Source organism: Carassius carassius, chromosome 16, assembly GCF_963082965.1.
Source record: "Carassius carassius chromosome 16, fCarCar2.1, whole genome shotgun sequence".
NCBI classification, from domain to species: domain Eukaryota; kingdom Metazoa; phylum Chordata; class Actinopteri; order Cypriniformes; family Cyprinidae; genus Carassius; species Carassius carassius.
Window position 1 is genome coordinate 12,824,393 of NC_081770.1, and position 24,784 is coordinate 12,849,176.

At 36.1% G+C, this 24,784-nt stretch overlaps 2 protein-coding genes and 1 long non-coding RNA gene across 3 annotated transcripts in view; 2 read left to right on the forward strand and 1 right to left on the reverse strand.

Moving 5' to 3' along the window:
- The window catches only part of LOC132159554 (uncharacterized), a 1,375,546-nt gene that overhangs the window by 343,323 nt on the left and 1,007,439 nt on the right, over positions 1–24,784 (forward strand). Inside the window, exons 39-42 of the mRNA XM_059569099.1 lie at positions 606–779; positions 1,079–1,252; positions 1,343–1,516; positions 1,952–2,125. Coding sequence (XP_059425082.1) covers positions 606–779; positions 1,079–1,252; positions 1,343–1,516; positions 1,952–2,125 — 696 coding nt within the window. The remainder of the gene's footprint in view (positions 1–605; positions 780–1,078; positions 1,253–1,342; positions 1,517–1,951; positions 2,126–24,784) is intronic.
- The window catches only part of LOC132159593 (uncharacterized), a 200,473-nt gene that overhangs the window by 170,621 nt on the left and 5,068 nt on the right, over positions 1–24,784 (reverse strand). The window lies entirely within an intron of this gene.
- On the forward strand, positions 17,224–24,615 carry LOC132159552 (uncharacterized). The gene is made up of 6 exons (XM_059569096.1): positions 17,224–17,408; positions 18,593–18,664; positions 18,862–19,191; positions 21,893–22,183; positions 23,281–23,418; positions 23,908–24,615. Exons 1-6 carry the CDS (start codon positions 17,363–17,365, stop codon positions 23,952–23,954), a joined length of 924 nt encoding a protein of 307 aa, XP_059425079.1. The 5' UTR covers positions 17,224–17,362; the 3' UTR covers positions 23,955–24,615.

Here is a 24,784-nt window from a genome sequence, read left to right on the forward strand (position 1 = left end):
GGACCAGCAGATGTAAACACATTTGCCCCGTTGAGCAAAAGTGTGGAATTGATATTGAAGAACTGGTCCTAAATTTGATGTCAAGTGATTGCATCTGGAATAGAACTAATGTTCCATAACTGATGCTCGAGAGAATTTCAAGTGTGACTTTCAGAAGACAGTCAGGCAAACAATCCAAATCCTCCAAAACTCTAGATGATCTTCATAGATCTGATTCATTGTTCTTTCTCTCTTTGCCTTCAGTCTGTGTGGATGCCGTATTACAGAGAAACAGTGTTTCATCCTGACTTCAGTTTTGAAATCAAACCCATCACACCTGAGAGAGTTGGATCTGAGTGGAAATAATATAGAAAACAAAGGAGTGAAGCACTTATCTGATCTACTGATTGATTTCCACTGTAAAATGGAGAGACTGAGGTCAGTAACATTCACATATAAGAAACAAATTGCTTAAAATCACTTTGACAGTTTTTAAACACACTTTATGCTCAGTATCTTTTAATGAACATTTTGTGAGAGAGTATTTTGTTATCTGGTGTAATAAAAATTATTCCTCTTCGTTTGTCTTTACAAAATGTTTTATTTTCCGCTTTTTCCTAATGAAGGTTAAGAGGCTGTGATATGACAGATGAAGGATGTTCTGCTCTGACTTCAGCTCTGAAATCAAACCCATCACATCTGAGAGAACTGGACCTGAGTGAGAATAAACTAGGAGACTCTGGATTTGAAAACATTAGCAATCTACTGATGATCCCACAATGCAAGCTGGAAATACTAGCGTTAGTATCATTGTACTGTACAGCAGTTTGATTGAAAGTCACTGTTTAGTCAAAGAGGCCCAGTTTACAGTATTTAAACCCTTGCACTACATCTATAATTCAGCTGTATTTCTGTCACCTTTAATAATAGGTGTTTAAATAAAGTATTTGATAAAATATACTGGTTGTGTGCATGTTCTGCAGAAATATTATGAGATTAACTTTTGCTGCAACAATAAATAAGAGACAAAAAAATATGTATGTAGTAAGACAAGGACCATTGTTCTTGCTGGGTTTTTTTTTTTTTTTTTTCTCTCCAGACTGTGTAAATGCAGTATTAAAGAGAAGCAGTGTGTCTTCCTGACTTCAGCTCTGAAATCAAACCCATCACACCTGAGAGAACTGGACCTCAGTGGAAATGTACTTAAACACACAAGAGTGAATAAATTTTATGATATACTGAAGGATTCACGATTAAAACTGGAAAGATTGAGGTGAGGAACATTCACATACAACAAACAATTTAGTGTTTTGGTATTTTAAAGAAACAAAATGAAAAGGTTATCTTATTTCTCTGAATGCAGGTTAAGGTACTGTGCAATAAAAGCTGAAGATTGTTCAGCTCTGACTTCTGCTCTGAAATCAAAGTCATCAAACCTGAGAGAGCTGGCCTTGAGTGGGAATGAACTTGGCCAGATGGGAGCAACACACCTCTGTGATATACTGATGAATCCACAATGCAAGCTGGAAAAACTAGAGTTAGTAACATTGTACTGTACAGCAATTACATTGTGATTAAAGTTTATTATGCCATTAGCTGATGGACTGATGATTCAGTAGTGTGACAGTAGAAAAATAAAATAAAAACAAACTCCTCCAAAACCTGTAACATTTTCACATGCTGAAGTCTGAAAAAACTTATCTGCAAAAACAACAACAACAACAATAACAACAAAAATAAATTAGAAGAAGAGAAAAAAAAAACTGATGTAACATGAATGACTGTAAAAAAAATTGACAGTAAGATGGCTTTTACAGGACTAATAGTACTTTTCACTAAATCAGTTCTTAATCAAATTTTGTATGGTTTCTTGGTTTATGGTCATCTAGTTAGGTTTTCAGGTTTTTGGTGGCGTATTAGTACCAGTATGGGTTTTATTCACAATGTATTTAATCTTTTCTCTTGTCTTCAGTCTATGTAGATGCAGTATTACAGAGAAACAGTGTATCATCTTGACTTCAGCTCTGAAATCAAACCCATCACACCTGAGAGAGCTGAACCTCAGTGTGAATCAACTAGGAGACTCTGGAGTTGAAAGCCTTGGAGTTCTGTTGGGCAGTTCAGAATGCAAACTGGAAAAAATACAGTTAGTTTCATTACTCAGTAAAAAAACTTGCATGACAATATATTTTTCTGACAGAGTTAAATATCTTCTGTAACACTGATGGAGCTTTTTGTGAATTTTAAGAGGTAATGAAATACATGTTTCTGGAGGTTTGCTTATGAAACACAGACTACTGTGATTTATAATTAGCAACAGTAACAACAGAGTTTCTTTCTTCACTTAACCTGTTTGATTCCAGATTTTTTTCCAGACATGAAAATATTCAGATGATGTGTCATTAGTAACCATTTGAAATAATCAGTAGTAATCTTTGAAATGTTAAACAGCTTTTTTTTTATCACATTCTAATGTTACAATTATGCATAAAAACCCTTATACAACACTGATAGGAATACTGAGATAAACAACAAAAAAATACAACCATCAACATACTTCAAAGTTTTTACTTTATTGTAACGTACAGTTTGTCATAAAATATTTATGTTAGTGCTACCAGTATTACAAAATTCAAGATTTTTATTTGTCACATACACAATTATATAGAGCATATATAACCGGCAGTGAGTGAAATGTGAGTCAGGTCCGCTCCATGGACAGTGCAATTATTAAGACTACAACACAGATGAAAATATACATAAATATATCTATGAAAGAATGAACTAAAAGTAAACAATAAAAATATAAGAATAAAATATTAAAAAGTTAATATTGGGAAAAAAGGTGCATGGAAGTACACTGTATTCTTAAATATTAATATACCCAGGGATGTAAAAGAGGCAATGTGCATATGTTCCTTATACTGTAGTCTTAAATATTAAGATACACAGGAAAGTACAAGAGGCAAATGTGCAAACAGGTTGACACTTTCAGTATGACAATTCAATATTTGACAAATACACAGACTTTTCAGACTCATTTTCATGAGCAAACAGAAACACTTTTAAAAAGTGACGTGACATTCAGCCAAGTATGGTGACCCATACTCAGAATTTGTGCTCTGCATTTAACCCATCCAAAGTGCACACACACAGCAGTGAACACACACAAACACACCGTGAACACACACCCAGAGCAGTGGGCATCATTTATGCTGCAGCACCCGGGGAGCAGTTGGGGGTTCAGTGCCTTGCTCAAGGGCACCTCAGTCGTGGTATTGCCGGCCCGAGACTCAAACCCACAACCCTAGGGTTAGGAGTCAAACTCTCTAACCTCTAGGCCATGACTTCCCTTTTTATATACTGCTTAATACAGCGCTATCTGTTCAAGAATAAAGTTCAGCATAAATTGCAAAGAGGGGGAAAATATACTTTTATCAGTACTTTATAAAACGTGATTCAACATTGCGACTATAGTAAAAGAGCATTATTGGAAATGAGGATGTTAGAATAAACCTGAAACACACTTGATGGATGTCATGCAGTGAATTAAGATTAGGTCTCTGCAGAGCAAAAGTGATCATTTCTTACATTGTTGGTGTTTTCAAACTGCTGGGTAGCAGTCAATATTGTACTTATTTGTAACATTTAGACTTTTAATTTAGTGCAGTATGTTGTCATTGCAACATTTAAGTGCAGCCTTCACTAACAACTGCAATTGGATTTATATGTGTACTTATTTTCACTGTTATCCCACAGGCCACACTTTTGATAATCAACATTTTGCAGTGAACAGCAGTGCTGTTGAGTTACAGGAGTAACAGATACTTTGTTTGGTTTATTTCAAATTGTAGGGATTGTAAGGCATGTCTGAAAATGAGAAACGTAAAAAAATTATGGATCATTGCTGACTCTAGATGCTAACTGTTTTTCACAATTCAGTCCGATTTGGTAAATCGGTTTGATCGGTTCACAAAAACAAACAAACAAACAAACTTTCAAAAGAATGATTAGTTTGCGAACCGGACATCAATACCCAGCAGTTTGAAAACACCCACAAAGTCAGAAATTGCCACTTTTGCTCTGCCGAGACGTAATCTTCCATCCATCATGTGTGTTTCAGGTTTATTCTAACATCCTCAATTCCAGTAATGCTCTTTTACTATATTCGCTATGTTAAATCACGTTTTTATAAAGTACTGATAAAAGTATATTTTCCCCCACTTTGGAATTTAAAGAGTATATGTTTATGTTGAACTTTATTCTTGAAAAGATGGCGCTGTATTAAGCAGTATATAAAAAGTGTTTCAGTTTGCTTCTGAAAATGTGAAACATATAAAAAGCACTGTAAACACTAGATACCTTGGCAGCAAAATGTAATCGTGAATAACCCTTAAATATAAATATTTATTTTTGTAATGCTGATTATTCACCAGGGTAGTCACATCTTGTTAGACGTGTATGGACTTGAATGCCGTAGCTAGCATGATCAATCATAAAATCAGTAGCCTAATAACAGTTCACAATTAAATTTATATCCTACCTTTTCTTGTAACCCAATAAAATCAATCAATCAATGGCAATGAACGTCATTGGAGATGTTTAATCCACAAGCATTCTGAGCATTACTCCTTCTTGCTGGCATTCACATCAATCCACAAGTCATTCTTTTAGGTTATGCTATTTCATACAAGTCATTATAAAAGAAAGTGATTTTTAGTGCTTATCCATTTATCCTTTGCTGAAATTTCCGCGTCTTCATGGAGAGAGCAGGTCGTGGTTGCTTAGCATTTTTAGGCGCGATATGTGAATGGCCCCTTAGTGTGCTACATGACATTTAGTTATAATGCATTTAACTCAGACAAACCTAACATGGAAATGATTCATTGTCTTTTCTCTTTTTTTCAGCCTGTGTGGGTGCAGAATTACAGAGAAACATTGTCTCATCCTGACTTCAGAACTGTGTTCAAACCTTTCACACCTGAGAGAGTTGGACCTCAGTGGGAACAAAATAGAAAATAAAGGAGTGCAGATACTGTGTGACATACTGAATAATTCACACTGTAAACTGGAGAGATTGAGGTCAGTCACACTCACATACAAAAAAGGAAATGCTTAAAATAATTTCAACATTGTAATTTAGCAAACACTTACATCATATTGAGTCTGGGTTCACATTATAAGGGTGCTACGGAGGCCACATCCTACACAAACAGAGGTGACATGTGGAGACATCAATATGGACAAACCCAGGTCTGGGGCAAGCTAACACCAGTACTGGGCCTGGCATCAGGCTGCTCTGCGCAGTTTGACTGCCACGGGTGCTTGAGGAACTCCACCAGGGTTCGCCGTCCGGGGAACTTTCCTGAAGGAGGATAGTGGCACTCGTATCATTACTGGGTGAGGGGGAATGGCACAGCAAGTGTGACACCGGCCAGCTCCTTCCAACATACCTGTTACCCAACACACGGGAAGAAACTGAGACAAAGAGCTGCTCTGAGCTTCCGAAGCTCCAAGTGAAGTCCACATATATGCACAACGCTCTTACAGGACACAGCAACGCCAAGACTGGACCTGCCACCTCCGAGGGTGGTGCTCGCAGGTTCACCACCTGACCACGAAAAGACATGGTGGGAACCTCAGGCATGTATCCAGGCTGGGTTTTAGGAGAAAAGTGAAGTGACATTCAGCCAAGTATGGTGACCCATACTCAGAATTTGTGCTCTGCATTTAACCCATCCGAAATGCACACACACAGAGCAGTGAACACACACACACACACACACTGTGAGCACACACTCGGAGCAGTGGGCAGCCATGTATGCTACGGCGCCCGGGGAACGTGAGAGTAGGCCAACCCGAACACAATGCAGTCTTTGCTCACCGACCCTCTTGATGGATGAGAGTGCGGTCAGGAGTGCTGTCTTCTAGCAGACAGGAATTTAAGCTTGATTGAATCCAGCGGCTCAAAGGGACCCCTCTGCAGTCTAGTCAGGACAATAGAGAGATCCACGGAGGGCACCAGGGCTGGCCAAGGAGTGTGTAACCTCCAGGCTCCCCTCAGGAACCTCATGACAAGATCATGCTTTCCAAGGGACCAGCTGTCCACTGCATCATGATGTGCTGCGATAGCCTGCGATAGCCTCACATTTGAAATAATGAACTTGAGTGTACAAAAGACACGGCAGCTTTACGCATAGCTTTACTTGTGTGCTTTGGCGTGGCTGTGAATACAGAATACAGCCTCTGGAGCATGCAAGTACAGAATTGCTTAAAAATACTTAATAAAATATGTGCAAATGATACATTTTTTGCAACAATGCAACAATGACCTGATTAGCTAAGTGACAGTTCTGTCAACTGTCTCAAAATGTGAGCGAAAGTCTTGGATGCGACGATGAGAGAGTGAAAGAGACAAGACGTGGTACATCTTAATCACTCATGCGGTTTTCAAATGACTGAATTATTGAAACTAATCTAATTTGTGTGTATTTATTTACTCATTTAACCTACTATATTGAATAAAGGTTTGCAGGAATTAACCTTATTATAAACTTATTATAAACTATAAACGGGAATGAGTAAAACTATGGCCTACACATGCACAATCCCCCACTGAAATTCAGGACCTGATTAAATATAGCTCCATTATACAGAGATTTGTGAAATAAAATTCCAAGACATTTCCAAAACTTTTCCAGGCCTGTAAATTGGTGGTTTTAAAATGCATGACTTTTCCAGTTTTTCCATGACCATATGAACCCTAATAAAAGAAACTGAAGCATGCTGTTAATCACTTAAATTGGTCCACCAAAGACTCCTGGGAGGCCACTTGGTTTTCCTGAGCTTCCCCAAATTGACTCCAGAACAGCCGGACCATCTCAGAATGGAGTTGCCATTCTCAGAGGAACATGAGCTGTATTGAGGGCACTTTGGTTGCATGATTGACCCCAAGATGTGGCTGCACGCAGTTACTTGTGCTACGTCTGACTCCAGAGGAGGAGATGGCAGGTGAGTTGTGACATGAAACGTGACTGTAGACAACCTGGTCTACAATTTAATCAGTTTTAAGATGATTTAAGGCATTGCATCGATCACTGTTAACCCACAAGCCTGATGGCCCAGAGGAAAAGGAAACTGCTCTTTCTTTGAGAATGTGGTTACCACTGACCCCTTTGCCAGCAGCGGAACAGAACAAATGAAACAAAAGATTCCTCACCTGTCTCTCCTCCGGGAAAGGACTCATGCTCTCCTTGCCATCTTTGGAAGAAAAGCAGATCCTCACATCTCCGGGCTGTCTGTGTCAGGCCCACCTCATCATTTTCCTGGAGGGGGGCAGGGCGGCGCACTACCCTGAAAGACTCGACGCAACCGGGCTTGACATGGTCTCAGTACGGGGTGGAGCAACCGCAGGAGGATGCCAATGGCGATGGGTAGGCTGAGGCATGGCCCGCAGTGCAACGGTGGCAGGTGGAGGATCATGCAGTGGCAGGATGTGCTGGATAGTTTCAGTCTGCCTTTCTACTTCCGAGAACTGCTGGGTCAGTCCTCAACAGTGTCATCAAATAGTCCAGCCTGGGAGACAGGAGCATTAAGAAAAGTGCACTTTGTTGACGTTACTCATCTCAACAAGACTGAGCCATAGATGGCGCTCTAAGGACACAAGATTGGACATTGCCTTTCTGAGGGACCGCACCGTGACCTTTATCGACCGCAGAGCAAAGATGGTCACCGAGCGCAGCTCCTGGATCAACCCCGGGTCGGTACTAGCTTTTGTGCATTTATTTGAGTGCCTTGGATCGGTGGATCTGTAGGATCGCCATGGCATACGGGACAGAGGTGGCTTGGCCCACAGCACTTTAAGCTTTGGGGTTAGAGCCACTGTCAGCTTATAGGCTTTGGACGGGAGATGAGGACGATTTCTCCAAGTGGCAGCGTTTTGAGGGCACAATACTGCAACCGCACTCTCCACCTTGGAATGTCAATGTACCCCATAGCCACCCTGCCTTCAATGGTAGTGAGGATGAAAGAGGTGGATGAGCGGCTTCTGGATGAAAAAAGGGGCCGTTCATGACTTCATCAGCTCCACATGCATGTCCGGGAAAAAAGGAACCGGGGCAAGGCGTGAACATAAAACATACAAAACATAAAACACATAGTACACAAAGTTTTATCTTTTATACTTTGTCTAAAGGTTAAATATAATATCAACAATATGTGAACAAAATTTTTTAAACATAAGTGATTTTGAAATACAATGTAACATTACACAAAATAGTGAATTAATCAAATGTTTCAAACAGATTAAAGTGCAAAAGTACACAGCTATGTTGTTAAATAATATAAAATATATTTTCATGTTTTAGTGTGAAATGTGAATGTTTAAGTAAAAATAAATATTTGAAAATAAATACTAAATATTTAAGTATTTAGTGTTGTTTAGTCAACATTATAGAGACTAAAAAAAGCTGAATGTCTGTTTGAAAACACTGTTTGACTTCCATTCTTCTATGTGAAGAAACAGAAAGTACAGTCTATTTTGTTTATGTGGGTTTTCAAGGAAAATGCTGTCCAGTGATCACCATCTATGGTCTGAAAATGAACTGCATTGTCATTCAGTCTGCACTGTATAAAATATTCCGTAAAATATACGGTAAAAAAACGGCAGCTGTGGTTGCCGGAATTATACCGTAAAAAATACAGTACCACTGTTTTTGGTTTAACGGTTTTATACTGTAAAAAAATACAGTAACAGTTACAGGTTTACCTTAAATTTACAGTTTAATACTGTATTTTAACTGATATAATATTAATATACCAACTTACTGAAGTACTGAAATCTGTACTGCTTTTTAATTTTTTAATACACTGGTGACCACCAAAAGCAGGTGGTGATGAGAAATTCATGTGATGAAACAAAGCCCATCACAAGCAGCTTTTAAATAATAAAATGCATGGAATGTGCAGAGTGTCATTCACATAGACACTAAATACCATCATGGGGAGACTCATTAAACTGAAATATGCAATAAACATTAATTTATCAACATTATATGTAACATACAACCCTAATAAAAATGACAGATAAAAAAAAATATAAGAAGAAACATAGTTTTTTCAAAGAAAAAAAAACATCAAATTCAAACAAAATTTGAAATGCAATGCAGAGAATTCTGGGAACGCAAGTTTACGTTTTTTCCCTGTAAAGTTTAGGTTTGTACTGTAGCATTTTCAAAGTTTTTTACCATTCAAATCACAGTCATTTTTTACAGTGTGTTTCCTTCCCTCACAGTGGTTGACTGACAGGGAGTAACACTTGCATTGCTGAAGCAACAGTGCAAGTGCACATCGGTAATTGGGTGTTCAACCCTCGGGGTGAAAGTAAAATTAATTTCTCTTCCTCTGTCTGTCTTTCTAGTCTAAATGACTGTGGCATTACAGATGTTGATTGTTTGGCTCAGTCTTTGGCTGAAACAAAAGTACTGCTGTTTTTAAAAGAGCTTGATCTGAGTAACAATAAAATAGGAGGCTCAAAACAGCAGATCATTGATGTGCTACGAGACTCAAACTGTGAATTGAAGTGAGTAAACATCCTTTTATTGCAGTCACGCTTACACAAGCAAACATCATGTAAATTGCTTTAAATGTTTTATATTTCAAACAAATATTGTTTTAAAATGTGTGTGTCAAGTAGTTTAAAATCAGTAACTAAACTGATTACAGAAATGTAATATTTTTTAAAGTCTACTTTGCACTCAAAGTAAACAAAATATAGTAACTATTTCAAACTTGTTCTACTCTACACCTTTGTTCTCTTTTGGTTCCACTTTACAGTCTGGAGAAAGAGCATTTGCTCAGCTGGAGAGCTGGTGTGAACTACATTGGTAGCTTTGGTGGGTGGTTAACATCCTTGACTAAAGCTCAGGAGGATCCTGTGGAATCAACAGAACAAGAAAGGGTCACTGTTGGATGAGGAATTCTCAGCAGGTTCTCCATTTAGTACTGTAAGAAATCAGTATGTGTGGTGGTAATTTTGCAGAGATATTGCTAAACCGCAATTAAGAAATACTGAAATGCCAAACTTATAGCTACTACAACGTCAAATAGCTGCTTAACAAATCGAGTTTACAGGTGGAAAATTCTCAGACCTTAAAATTAAATAATGCCGTATTAATAGAAGCATGTGAGTAATGTTAAATGCTTATTGTTAATGTAGTATTCAGTTTAAGGTCTACATCATAATGATGTTTGGATTAAACTCGTCCATAATGATACAAACTGATAGTCTAAGATTACATTAAATTATTGTGGGCTACATATAAGAGTCCTATCAATATGTTATTTTTAATATTTACATTTGTATTGCATTTTATTTTCTTACATTTTATATACAAAATATATTTATTAAAATTTGTATTGTTATGTATCCTTCTGTCTCATCATGAGCAAATAGCCTTTTTTCTGTACATAAGACAATGCTTTGACTGACATAAGATGGAGTCTGTTCTCTACATCAACCCAGAATAAGTCATCTTTAGTACTGCCAGTTGACAGCATTTATATACCCCAAATCCCCAAATTTGAAGTTGTTGCTTTCACAGTCAGCAGTCTATAATGCTTTCTGCTTAACAGTTATCATCTTGCTTTTTGTATTATATTATGTATTTGCATATTGTAAATGTAGGGTCATATATACTTTTATATTCAGTCTTTAGTCTTCTCATACTGTGTAATAGTTTTATATGCAAGGCTGAACTACCTCCTATGTTTCTGATAAGAACTGATCAACCTGTACATGTTGCTACCAGGAACTGGGAAGTATGCTAATGCTTGAGCAAACAGAGGGGGAGATATATGTAGTAGTGATTTCTGTGTTCTACACCACTTCTCATCTGACACTTGAACATAAGTGACATTAATAAAAGACTATTAACCTCCACCCCAGACCCATTGTCTCTTCTTTCCTGATCCAACAAACTGCATGTAATGCCTGGGGGAATGCACTTTATTTAATTGTGGTGTTTGGCCAAACCATAGAAAATTAGGAGTATGTGTTAAGTTATGCATTAAAAGTTTCTCTTTTACTTATTGTTATTATTATTATTATTGGTGCATGTTTATATTGCTATAGTATAATCTCTCTATATTCATTAAGCAGAAATGAAGTTTACAAAACTCTGCGATCAACACTCTGGGAGGAAAAATTGATGCACCATATCCCCTATGGTGCATCAATTTTTCCTCCCAGAGTGTTGATCGCAGAGTTTTCACAAGAATACAATTATTCATTGTTCATTTACATTTGACACCTGTTGTTTGAATATAATATAATTAAATAAATGTGCACAGAATATGTATCATGTAAATAGTCTTAAATCACATCTCCATTCACATTATGGAGAAAGACAATGTTAGGTGAAAGAAAAAGTACAAGTTGACAATCATATGAACCGAGCTTAACACACAGAACACTGTCAATGTAGCACATTTAGCATGTTTGTTGATCACAAAGTAAAAAGTAGATGAGGAAAACTAGGATGCCGGTTGTATTCAAAGTGCCGCCATTACTGTCTAAAGTGCATGGAATGGTGCACTGTGATTGGCTGTTATTGTTTACAGTGCGTGGAATGGTGCGCTGTGATTGGATGAGTGGATATACAACATTCAGAGTAAGAAAACTGATGTTTATCGTGGTTTGATAAGAAGGGATAAAACATGACTTAATAACTCATCGGATACCGTATTTTGTGTAAAATTAAAAATGGACTTTTCAACACCGACCAGAGACCATACTGATTTTGGCGGAGAATATATATATATATATTTAAATGGCGTTTATCTCGTTTTGGAACCAAACTCTTAATTTATTTAGAGAGGTATATGGTGTCGCACTTATCCATGTGTTGAGACACTGTGCAACGCAAATCCGTGAATTAATGTTCCAAAGTGAGGTAAACTTCAACAGATTTAGGGAGTAGGGAAGTAGGGAACAATGAACAAAAAATACCTTGTTTGCATTGGGTTTTATTGTTATTGTCTTGTCACGTTGGTGTTTTGACCAGGACATGCATCACAGTATAGTAAAGGGCGTAACATTTTGGTCACTTGCTTGAGGCATTCACAATGCACTGGATAGCTGGCCAATCAGAGCACACCTTGCTTTTCAGAGTGATGAGCTTTGTAAAAAATTACGTGTTTCAGAAAGGCGGGGGCATAGAGGAGAAACAATAATGTACAGTATGTGGAAAATAATGTGTTTTTTAGACCTTAAACTGCATGAACACATTTCATTACACAAAATAATGTTCTTTTTAGAAACATCATATGACCTCTTTAAAATATTAAAAATGGAAAAGACACAACGGTGTTAAGGATCACATTTGCTTTGATTGTGGAAGGAGCTTTACTAGATCTGATGCATTGAAAGGGCACCAAAGAGTTCACACTGGAGAAAAACCTTACAAGTGTTCACACTGTGACAAGAGATTCAGTCAGACTGGGACTCTGAAGATACATGTGAGGACCCACACTGGAGAGAAGCCCTAAAATGTGATCATTGCGGTAAATGTTTTACACAAAAAGGAAGCTTTAATGATCACCTGAAAATCCACACTGGAGAGAAACCATACTTATGTGATCAGTGCGGGAAGAGTTTTACACATGCATACACAAATTACATATGCATTCTCACTTTGGAGAAAGACTGTTTAACTGTGAACAAAGAGGTAAAAATCTACATGCATGTTCATAAAAAGGAGAAGTCTTACATGTGGAAAGAGTTTTAGTCAGCTGTGTATCTTAAAAATTCACCAAAAAAGAGGATCACATGTGCTTTGAATTTGGGAAGATATTTACTGCAGCTGTGACATTTGAAAAACACCAGACGTTTTTCTCAGTTAGGACCACAACACCATCATACTAAAAACAGCTGTCTGAAATTAAAGTAGTTCAAGCACATTTAGGGCCCTAATTTAACGATCTAAACGCAAACTGTAAAGCGCACTGCGCAGGTGCACCCAGGGCGTGTCCAAATCCACTTTTGCTATTTTAACGAAGGAAAAATGATTGGCACGCCCGGGCGCATGTGAGCAGTTAGTGCACGAGCAAATAGATAGCCTAATTCTGATAATATCTCTAGATTCTCATTCTGGGCTCTCATCTGATTTTTGTTGTTGCTTCACTTATTCATTTTTCAAATGATATTCTCATTTTATTATTATTATTATTTTTTTTTTTTTTATTGCTAGCTAATTCTACTTTGATTGAAAATTGTCTTGTAATTTTTGTAATAGCTGAAAACCGTTAAGCACCAGAATTGTTTTTCAACTATATGCCCCAATCCCCTAATAACCATTAGGGAACATTGTCTAGAAGTTATTTTTAGGTTATTTCAATAACCACCATGTAAAATTCTGGGACCATTATTTTATGGTTACCAAGAAAAAAAAGAAAAAAAAAAGGAATGTTACCCCATTGTTAGTATTTGGTTCCCAAAAAATAACCAAAGACTAACATTAAGGGAATGTTCTGTGTTTGCTGGGTTCTCACGAAACATGACCCAACAACAAACTGAGCAGTAAAAGCTCTCTAAAGCTGTCCTAAACAGCTGCATAACAAAACATCAAAGCTGTCACAATGAACAAAGTTCATCTCCAGGACAAATGTTTTTCAGTTATTTAAAAAGCTGAGATGGACTTCCTCCCCAAAAGAACAATGTCTAAGAAGTTATATTTTAATATACTATATAAAAAAAATGCATAGCTTAATTAAATAATTATGCTCATTTGCTCTCTTTTATGAGGTAAATAATATATTTTAAATAGAGACATTTAAAGACATTGTAAACAGTAAAAAAAAAAGAAAGAAGAATTCAGTATTGCAATCTGCAGATCTTCAATTTCAGGAAACAGACTTTTGATCGTAAGTCCAACTTCAATAATAAGCAGCAGTGTGGCCTTGTTTTTACTCATAGCTGATCAGAATCTTTCAAAATCACATCATTTGTTTGTTAGTTTTTCGTCAATTTCACTTAAAGTATATCAGGGCCTTAACACTTTTAAGTGAGACATTTATCTGATATTTATTTTTTCTCTCTCTTTTAAATCGAGAAAGGATTGTCTCAACTGTTTACATATATATATATATATATATATATATATATATATATAAATATATGTGTGTGTGTGTGTGTGTGTGTGTGTGTGTGTGTGTGTGTGTGTGTGTGTGTGTGTGTGTGTGTCCATGGACGTATCATTTAATATTGTTGCTCGTTTAATCAACAAATTTGATTATTTTATTTTTTTTAGGCTTACTGAATCTGCTTGGACTAAGAATAATTTCATATTTTTGTTTTGTTATATTTTGTTATCTGAGTAATGATTATATCTATATATTGATTACTTTTGGGGCATTCTATGTTTTCAATCTTTTTAATGCCTAATTAAATATATTTTACCTTCTACATAACTGAGATTGAATGAGGTGTCTGGTTTTTGTTGTGTTTTTGTCTAAATTATTAACTGTTCTATCCAGTATCATAGACTCAATATATAGTAGCTTCTGAGGATATGAAAAAGACTACATGGAGAATTAGCATATCAATATGCATAGCAATATTAATCCAACATAGGAAACAAGTAAAGATAGAGCATCAGAAGAGATAATCCGGGAGTATAGGGGAAATGTTGTTCAAGGCTCAATTAATATTCCCATTTCTTTATCTTAACCTGAATGAGCTGTAGTCGATGACCAGACCTGAGGTGATTCTGACCTCTACTGGTGAAAATGAGTTCACCAGAACTCAAAGACTGCTTTATTGTCAATTGTTCTACATGTACAAGGTCTGGAGGGAGTTCAGCTTCCTGACAGCCTGATGAATGAAGCATCTGCAGTCTCCTCCCTGATGGCAGCAGTGTGGCTGGTGTGTGGATTTATCTGTGATGCCGAAGGCTTTGTGGGTGAGACTGGTTCCACAAAAGTCCTGGATGGAGGGGAGATCAGCTGCCCTCAATATGCATTGAAGTGATTTGCGGCAGGATGTAGTACATGCATGACTAGCAATTCAAAGCACTTCATGATAATAGGAGTCAGTGCAACTGGATGGTAGTCACTGAAGCAGGATGGAGACGGCATCTTCCAAATACTTGTACATAAGTTTTAGCACATCCTCCATAACAGTTAGCCTATTTGGCGAAATAAGTGGGAATGTGATATATGCACATGATTTATATTTGGATTAGAGTAGCCTGTTTTATTCAATTTATTTTTATAGATTTATCATGTCATGACCCCTTTAAGTGAACAAAGGACAAATTTAATACTGATGCAGACTGGATCTTGATTAAAAATAAAGACGCTAAAACTTCCACTCTTTCCTAATGTTTGGATCAGAAGGAAGGCAATGCAAAGGTTTTTTTTTTTTTTTCAGAACTTGGCACTGCTCAGCGTCTTGCCTTCAGAGCCATCTTTATCGTTTGATTTCTGTGTAAACCTGCCTTTGACTCTTTCATTACTTACCCACTTCATGTGCAGAACGGTGAGCAGGGCTAAACAGGCAGTGATGCAGAAGTTGACCTTCTTCTGTGGCTTCTTAAGCCACACTAGTACATCATAAAGTGACACATTCCATACAACCTGTCATTTTGGCAGGCTGGCTTAAACATCTGTTTTTAGACTCACAAAAAAGTTCCGAAACTCAAAGGTAGTTGTTTCATAGTATGACCCCTTATATGTCAAAAGATCTAGGGAATTTCTCCAATCATGACCCCTTTAAATCAGTCATATGTCCATCTGTCTGATAATGCACATACAGTATTGTCTTATAAACAATATTGAAAAAAAGTATTAAGTAAATTTCATTGTGTTTGTTACATTATACTCTGTACGTAATACAGTAAAGCTTTGATAATTGATGTGTGAATGGACTTCATTTACTCCTTATTTTAATTTTATGTATTTGCTTTCACTGATAGACTTTTTTATTTATCTATTTTAATCATCTCTTTTGCCCCTTTCAAATTGTAATACATTGTCACATTGTAAATATATAGTGAAGGGGTGGATTTCAAATCTCCTCCTCTTTTACCATATAATGAACAAAATAGTAGTATTTTTATTTTATTTTATTTTTTTTAACTAGTGCATCTATTCCAGTATTTATGTTACAAACAATGTTTGTATGTGGTATCTGAGAGGTGACTGAGGGTCTGGCCTGTGTTACTCATTTAGCCCAGCTTCCAGACAATAATATATATACATATATATATATTTTTTTTTCTTTTTTTAAATCATATAATCAAATGTTATGTTTCATAGAAAGGGAGTTGTCAGTTCTTATTTTTATTCTGTGGTTCTCATGAGAGCTGTACAACTGTGCTGAGGTACCACTAAACCACTTGTCGACAGTCTTTAAAATAACATATTTTATGTCCCAGAGACAAAAGAAAGGAAGAAAGTTAAAATTACATGAGGGTAACTGAATGGTGACAGGGTTCTTATTTTCTGTGAGCTATCTGATGATGATTATAAAGGATTTTGACAAGTGATAAAAACAGTAATGGGTGGGTGAGCTGAAAAGAGAATTTGAAACAATATTTAATTAAGTACAAACAAATGTCAAAGTGTTGAACAAGAGCACAAAATACAAATACACTGTGATATTTTCAAATCTTAAAATGAATTTTATCCACATTTATACAATGACAAAAATGTTTTTATAAAATGTGACAAACGTGTCACATTTTACAAACGTGGGCTCTCGGTTTGTGTAGACAAGAGTATAAGCTTTTCTGATACAGTAAGTAGCGTACATCCAGAGAAAGACCCTTTAAAAACAACCATTAGCCATCAACACAGCCACCCAGTTTTTAAGAATCAAATATCATTTATTATTTCAATTAAATATGTTTATAATTTTTTTTTTTTATAATTTTTTTTACATTCTCATGAGCAATTTTATAACTTAAGAACTGTTCTTAAATATGAAACTGTTTTGATAAATATAGGGATCACATGTGGCTTCTCTAGAATAGCTAATGATGGCTGTTGCTGGTGAATAAACATAACATAAAATAACACAATTTTTCTTACTAGGTCATTATTAACTGGCCCCTGGACACTCAACAATTTTTAAAAGCTATTAAACTAAATTTCAGAAGTAAGCCCCCCAAAATTATCACAACCCCAAATAAAAAGACTATTTTATGCCACGAACTTTTTGACCCAGTCTAGGTTCACGTTGAAACACTTCGTAATGGTATGACGTAACGCGTCCTCTTTCGCGGAAATCACGTGACTTGGTCTGTTCGCTGCGAGTCCGTTCTTAGAATACTGATGAATCACGGTTCTCATTCAGTTTAGATGCGGTCAGAAACGACATATAATTATGAGGAACCGTTTCTTCATTTGTTGGATTTTATTACTCGTGGACGGTAAGTCTCCGTGATTTGTATTCGCCTATTTTTATTCATATTCAACACTTTCGGTTTCAATATAAGCCAGAAACAGAAAATGAGCACGCGCTGATATCTTCTAACTTCAATATCTCCAGTGTTTTAATACATACAAACGTGTATTACTTCAAATGGACGTTGTTGTGATAAATCACACTCGAGCAATGCGAGTGTATTTCGAGGGTAAGGTAGTTGTGTATGTATGTGTGTTTGGTGATTCGAGACACTAGAGGGCGCAGACGGCCTGTAATAATCTGCGTGTCATTCGTGGATAAAAGCTGTGTAATGAATAAATGTAATTCACTCTGGTCGTCGTGTAGGTTTTTTTCAGTAGCACTCTTTTTTCTTGACACACATGTGCAGTTTACAGTTTATTTGTATGAGACAAATATGAAAACATTAGCCTATTCAAGTTTGAGACGTGTGTGTGTGTGTGTGTGTGTGAGTATATATATATATATATATATATATATATATATATATATATATATATAATGTATATATATATATATATATATATATATATATATATATATATAATGTATATATATATATATATATATATAATGTATATATATATATATATATATATAATGTATATATATATATATATATATATATATATATATATAATGTGTGTATATATATATATATATATATAATGTATATATATATAATGTGTATATATATATATATATATATATATATATATATACGTATATATGTATATATAGATACACACACATATATATATATATATATATATATATATATATATATATACGTATATATATATATATATATACGTATATATATATATGTGTGTGTGTGTGTGTGTGTGTAATGTTTTAAATGTGGTTTTATGTTTAGGCTTAATGTAATTTTACATATTTTGCTTCTTTCGGCTATGTACTGTTCAGTCACCATTGTAAATCCAAACAGATTTTTCCTTAAACGGACAGCACTGTTGTTTGAGCTGAAGAAATAATAGGAATTTTGTCAGTGAAAACGTATTGTTTACAGTTTTAAAGAAAGAAAAACAAAATAAACGTTTGTATAGAAGTGTCTATAATAATGCATTATCATATTTATAGCAAAATCCGACATCTGAAGCTGTGAAAATAAATAATTCTTGTTCAATGTTATACTCTTGTGTTTTCCAGTTTCTCCATCTGGCCATGTCAAAACCAATGATGAACACAACATGGCAAGGATAGAGCAGTATTCTGGAATGAGTATGTTTTCTGTTCCCTTTACTAGTTATAATGGATAATGCCTAGCATAGGCCTAGGCCTATTTGTTCCTTACATGCAGGGACTATGGTTGAAATTTAGTTATACAGTAAATTTGCCCTAACAAAAAACACAATAATAATAGACGGCACAAATATTAACAATTTCTCTTTGCAATGCTTCTTATGTTTGTTCTACAGATGTGTTTGTTGCTGTGGCCGATGGAGTGAAGACGGTGGTAGTGATGGAGGGAGATTCTGTCGTTTTAGACACTAACGTTACTGTAATAAAGCAAGATGATACCATACTGTGGATGTTTGGAGATGATAACTCTATTATAGCTAAAATGAACGAAGCGGCTGGAATTTTCTCTGCCAATGATAATGAGAGATTCAGAGACAGACTGGAGCTGAACAAACAGACTGGATCTCTGATCATCAAAAACATCAGAACTGAACACACTGGACTTTATCAACTAAAGATCAAGAGCACTACTGAGATCTCGAAGAAATTCAGTGTTACTGTCCGTGGTGAGTAACTTGTCTTATAATAACTGTAAACTGATAATTACATAGGTTTTAGGTGCAGTATGTGATTTCGAAGAAACGGTGATGAAAGTGGATTGGACCGAACCCCAAAACATTTGTAGCCAATCAGCAGTGGTTGTCTAAATTGTGAGCAAGACACAAAGCTTACTTCTCCCCGACAACTTGGGCAAACTTGTGTTTATTTCTCTGTTCTGTACATTATAGATTATTTAGCCTAATTTGTTTGTGTCCTGATCTCAGAAAGTTTATCTGAAGTGATGTGGTCTCTCTGTGATAAGGTTTATGCGTTCACTGAGAGCTTTATTTATCTTTTAAATGCTCCTTATTATGGTTTTATACTTCACCCCTGACCAGGTAAGTACTAGCATAAATGAATAACTAACAGTTGACTAGGAAAATATTTAGTCACGGGCAGCCCTAGAGATTTTAAGAAAGACTGTAGATCGAAAGAGGGCTGAGAGACATTGCAAAAGAGAAAAGATCAGGAGAATATCACTGGAAAAAGAAGGCTTATGATCAGGCAAAAGCTTTAGGGAGCGCATTAATATTGGAAAAGTTACAGCAATAAAGGGAGACGAGCAGGAAGGCCATTTGGCCAAATGGTGAGGCAGAAATATGTTGTTAGAAACATTTTAGATGATTTTATTACAAACGCTCAATTGATAGTGATTAATAGTGACGTTTAAATAAAAGTGTTATATTCTCTTGTATTATTCTCTGTGACGAGTGGGGCGGGGCCGAAGGACATGGGAGCGAGGCTGGTGGAGTGATTGGAGATGAGCTACACCTGTTCGACCCGCCGGTCTCGAGGCCCACGGAGGAGATGGAACTGCCTCAAAGGTGGCCCCTGCTAAGAAGCCAAAGGCAAAGAATGCTGCAGGGGAGGGTGGAACTGAGCCCAAACTGAGCAAAGCTAAAAAGGCATCAAAAGGAGTTGAGGAACCAGCAGCTAAGAAAACCGGAAAGAAAACTGCAAAGGCAGAAGAGGGTGAATCGGGAGACAAGGGTGCTGCAAAGAAAGCCCCAGGGAGACGAGGAAAAAAGTGATGCAGGGACTTGAATGGGTTTTTATTCAAGACGTTGTTTTATCTGTGCACTTGTTTACCAAATAAAGATTTTTACCTTTTTAAGAAAAATAAAACCAAAACACAACTAAAAGCCCAGGCCTAGTCCTCTCTCGTCCTTCACTGTCGTCGCTCCAGTTTTATATCGTTCCATCTCCTCCGTGGGCCTCGAGACCGACGGGTCGAACAGTTGTAGCTCATCTCCAATCACTCCACCGGCCTCGCTCCCACGTCCCTCGGCCCCGCCCCACTCCTCACATTCTCATTTTAATTGTGTAGCTTGAAGCTAATTTTAGCTATAAATTCTTTGATAACCATTTACGATTATATTTCATAGTGTATGTATACCTAAAGAAATAACATAAGTATATATTAAAATGTTTTGTCTTCTAATACAATTTATATCAGGATCAGAGAGACGTTGCCGGGCAAGCCATGCATTGCCATGACTATCTTTTATCCTAACAAAATCAAAGTAATTGCAATATTTCCATCCCCTGAATGTAAGATTTTCCACATCCTAAGATTGCCTGCTGCACTGGTGGATTCATGAGCCTGTCAAGTCATTCAAATTATGCAAGTAATCTAGGAATTATTGGATTGTTGGACTTCAAATCAGGAGGGATTGAGGCATAACAAGTAACTAAGTAAGGAGCTGGTTAAGGGTGGTAACTGAAATCGTATTAGTTATAAGTTACTCTACCAGTTACTACAAAAAGTAAAATTATTACTGTAACTAGTTACTGCCCAACACTGGTTTTCAATAGTAACAGGACAGTTTTGAGTGTCAATTCACGTTGAAGAGACATCCACACTCTCATTATGTGTTTTGGGGAGGGAGGAATGAAGGTGTTAATTAATAATTTAATTCCATTCATTCAAGACTCGACGCTATCTCACGACCAATTCGTACGTATTTTACGAGGTGGCTAATTCGTACGAATTCATACGACCTCACTTGTACGCTTTGTCTATACCCCAGTGACGGGTAAGTTTAGGCGCGGGGTTAGGTGTACGTCATTCGTACAAATTCATACGAATTGTACAACTTGTGAAATACGTCTGATTTAGCACAAATCATATGAATTTATATGAATGAGGTCATACAAATTCATACCAATTAGCCACCTGCCGTGAGATCAGGCTGTCAAGACTATATTCAGTGTTTCTCGGAAATCGGTGCACTTTTAATTGTTTGAGGACAGTTTATGTACTGCAAAATGATCAGGTGTCACCTTTTATAGATTGATTTGGATTTTTCATCTGTAAAAGAAATAGTTAAAAATAAAAACGGCACATGGAAAAGACAGTGTACAGTGTGCTTATTCTGAGCCAAACTTGCAATAGAAAAACAAATAATACAAATTATATTATCAAGTAGAACAGAACTTTAAAACTAAATGCATACTAAATAAGATTTCAGAGATGTATTTTATAACAATTTTCAGTTCAGTTAATATTACATATTTATGAAAAGCCAGTCCAAAAGATGAATAGGTGGGACGAGAGTGTTAATAGACTCAATGCAATCCAGCCACACAGTATGGTGATGTTCACCAATTAGTATATACAAGTATAACTCTTTCCTAAAATTGTTCATGTGTTTGTTGCTGTGACAGATGATGTGCAGTCAGTGTCACTGATGGAGGGAGATTCGTTCACTCTACACACTGGTGTTATTAAAATACAAGGAGGTGATCAGATTGTGTGGAAGTTTGGAGGCCAAGGCACTCTCATTGCTCACTTAAATGGCACTACTGATGCTAGATGGAAAAACCTGATCAAACTGAATGATCGTACTGGAGACCTCACCGTCAGAAACATCCAAACTGAACACTCTGGAGACTATGATCTGGAGATCAACAACCACAGCATGATCTTACACAAGAAATTCCATATTGCAGTTAGTGGTGAGTGCCTCAGACTTTTCTATCATGCATTGTTTTTTTATGAATCTGTTGGGATGCACAATTATCAAATGATATATTTTTATGTAAACCCTACCATACAGAGAATGGTTTAAATGCTCAGATTCTTATCTTATTATGCATTAATGCAGTCAAAAATGGATTATTAATTGGGTGATACTTAATCCATTAGTAAATGTTAGTTAACTACTTTAGTTAACATGATCTAAGCAAGAACAATCCTTCTACAGCATTTATTAATCTTAGTTGGTTAATTTAAACATTAACTAATGCATTGTTCAAATTAAAAGTCGCGCTTGATAACATTAGTTAATGCACTGTGAATTAGCATGAACTAATAATGAATAACTATTTACATGAACTAACATTAACAAAGATGAATAAATACAGTAATGTATTGTTCATTGTTTGTTCATGTTAATTAATGAATTAACTAACATTAACTAATGGACCATTATTCTAAAGTGTTACCGTTAATTGTACAGTCAACAGTGCAATCAAAATTTCTCAGCATTATTATTATTTAGGTGTAAATGACAGTAGCTAGCTTGCAGGATATTTCACCTAAAACATGAAATGTCTGTCATTATTTATGCACCATCATGTCATTCCAAATAGGCATTGCTTTCCTTCTTCTGTGGAACATAAAATAACATTTTAGCTTATTTTTGTTTGCCAGAAGAAAGTAGGTTTAGAATGACAACAGGTTGAGAAAATGATTACATCATTTTAATTTTTTGGGTGATTTATTACAAAAAAAAAAAAAAAAATGTGAGGATATTTAAATGCGACACAACGAAGGATTCCTCTGTCCGTTTGTCTCCCCCTGGAGGAAGGACAACTTTGAGTGTGTATTATCAAATCAACAGTCATCAACAATGGTGACATTAGAATACTTGAAATGAGGCAGGATTTTCACTAGTGATCACTGGCAGACATAGGACCGGGTGCTGCAGTCTTATGAAATGCCTCATATTATTGTTCATGCATGTATAGCCATTAGGAATAAATTAAAATGTCAATCTGCCTCTTGTCAACACATGTCTTCAATAGCAGGAATATTTGCTGATCTATTACAGAGCTCCCCCCGCGTTCACACTGGGAGACAACTGGTCCAGTGTTGGCAGGCATTGTTGTTATCTTAATCCTGATCGGAATTGGAATCTGTATTGGGCTCAAGATGGGTTGGTTTGAAATATGTTGGCCATGTAAGAAGAGTAAGTAAAATGAGTATAATTCAAGCATGGCATTGAATGTCAACCTGACATGTTCAAATGACAGAAAATGTTTGGTTAATAGGGGGAAGCTAGAGATTTCTTGACTAAATTAGCAGTTTGAGTCCATCTGTTCTGACTCAACATTAAATGCTTAAACAAACAGGTCAATGTTTCGTAAGTCGCAGAGCCAGAGTTTCATAAATTAACCTATCAACAGCTCATTTCTCATAGTCATCTCTGCATATTAAACTGGGATAAGTATTTTAATATCAAAAACTGCACACATCTCCTTTGACGTATGATGTATGTATGTATATATGTATATAAATGAAAACGAAATGAATGTGGCTTGAAAGATAAATAACTGTAAAATGTATCATTTATTTAGCAGCTTTTACTGTAAATTTCTTTGGGTTTGTGTAGCTGTAGCATTAACGTTACATTATCTCTCTCCTTGTAACGCTTGTGATTCTTTTCTGTTTATTATAGGTGTTGAAACAACTGAAGTGCTATACGAGGTAGCACCTAAACAATGACCAACAGCAGTAGGTCATAGTCGGTTCACATTAATAGAGTTTGAGAATCAACCATATAGCACTGTGAAAGGAGTTAATACATTTTTATTAGAAAACAAATATATATATATCTATATATATAGGGAAAGGTGAAGTTGATGCTTGTCATTCAAACCCATTAATTATCTTCAAACTATGGATGTATAGCTACATTAATGTATAATGTACTTAACTGTATGCTCAGTAAGGCCTACACATGCATTCACACTACATGACCTCATTCTGTGGTGCCTGCTGCTTTAGCCGTAAGTGCTGTACATACTATGAGTGCTCCAGCTGACTTGAGAAACATTTTCAGTGAGATTATTATTTCAACAAATGTGATGTGTGTCCAGTATTTCTGACAGAACTGGGATATGTTTACATGACAACGGTGTACTAAAAGCAGAAATGTTTTCCTGCGTTATGCATGCCAGGCCAGTAGTTGGTGATGCCACTTTGTAAAGAAACACTACATGTTTGATTTGCTCTGAATGCTTTCTCACGGAATAGTTATCTAGAATAAAAAAAATGTATGCTGTGGCATTAAGCTTCATCTTCATTGGAATTACTGGATTAACCAAACCTGTTAAATAGAACATGGTGTCCACGTACTGTTTGCTCCAAAGATACATTATATCTTTCCTCTGTGTTGTTCTGTCCAATGTGATCCAGTGTCTGATTTGTTGTGTTGATTACGTTATGTCAAATTGAAACACGTACACTTCTTTGGTTTGCTCTGAATAAATCAAAAAAAAAAAAAAAACTGTTGATCCTTTGAATGATTATTCTGTAGCAGACACATCATTTTT

Bases quoted from the DNA above. Each gene is read 5' to 3' on its own strand.
- LOC132159552 (XM_059569096.1), top strand. From the start codon at position 17,363: ATGAGGAACCGTTTCTTCATTTGTTGGATTTTATTACTCGTGGACG. The intron at 17,409-18,592 runs GTAAGTCTCCGT...TGTGTTTTCCAG, and splicing joins GATTTTATTACTCGTGGACG to TTTCTCCATCTGGCCATGTC. The intron at 23,419-23,907 runs GTAAGTAAAATG...TGTTTATTATAG, and splicing joins ATGTTGGCCATGTAAGAAGA to GTGTTGAAACAACTGAAGTG.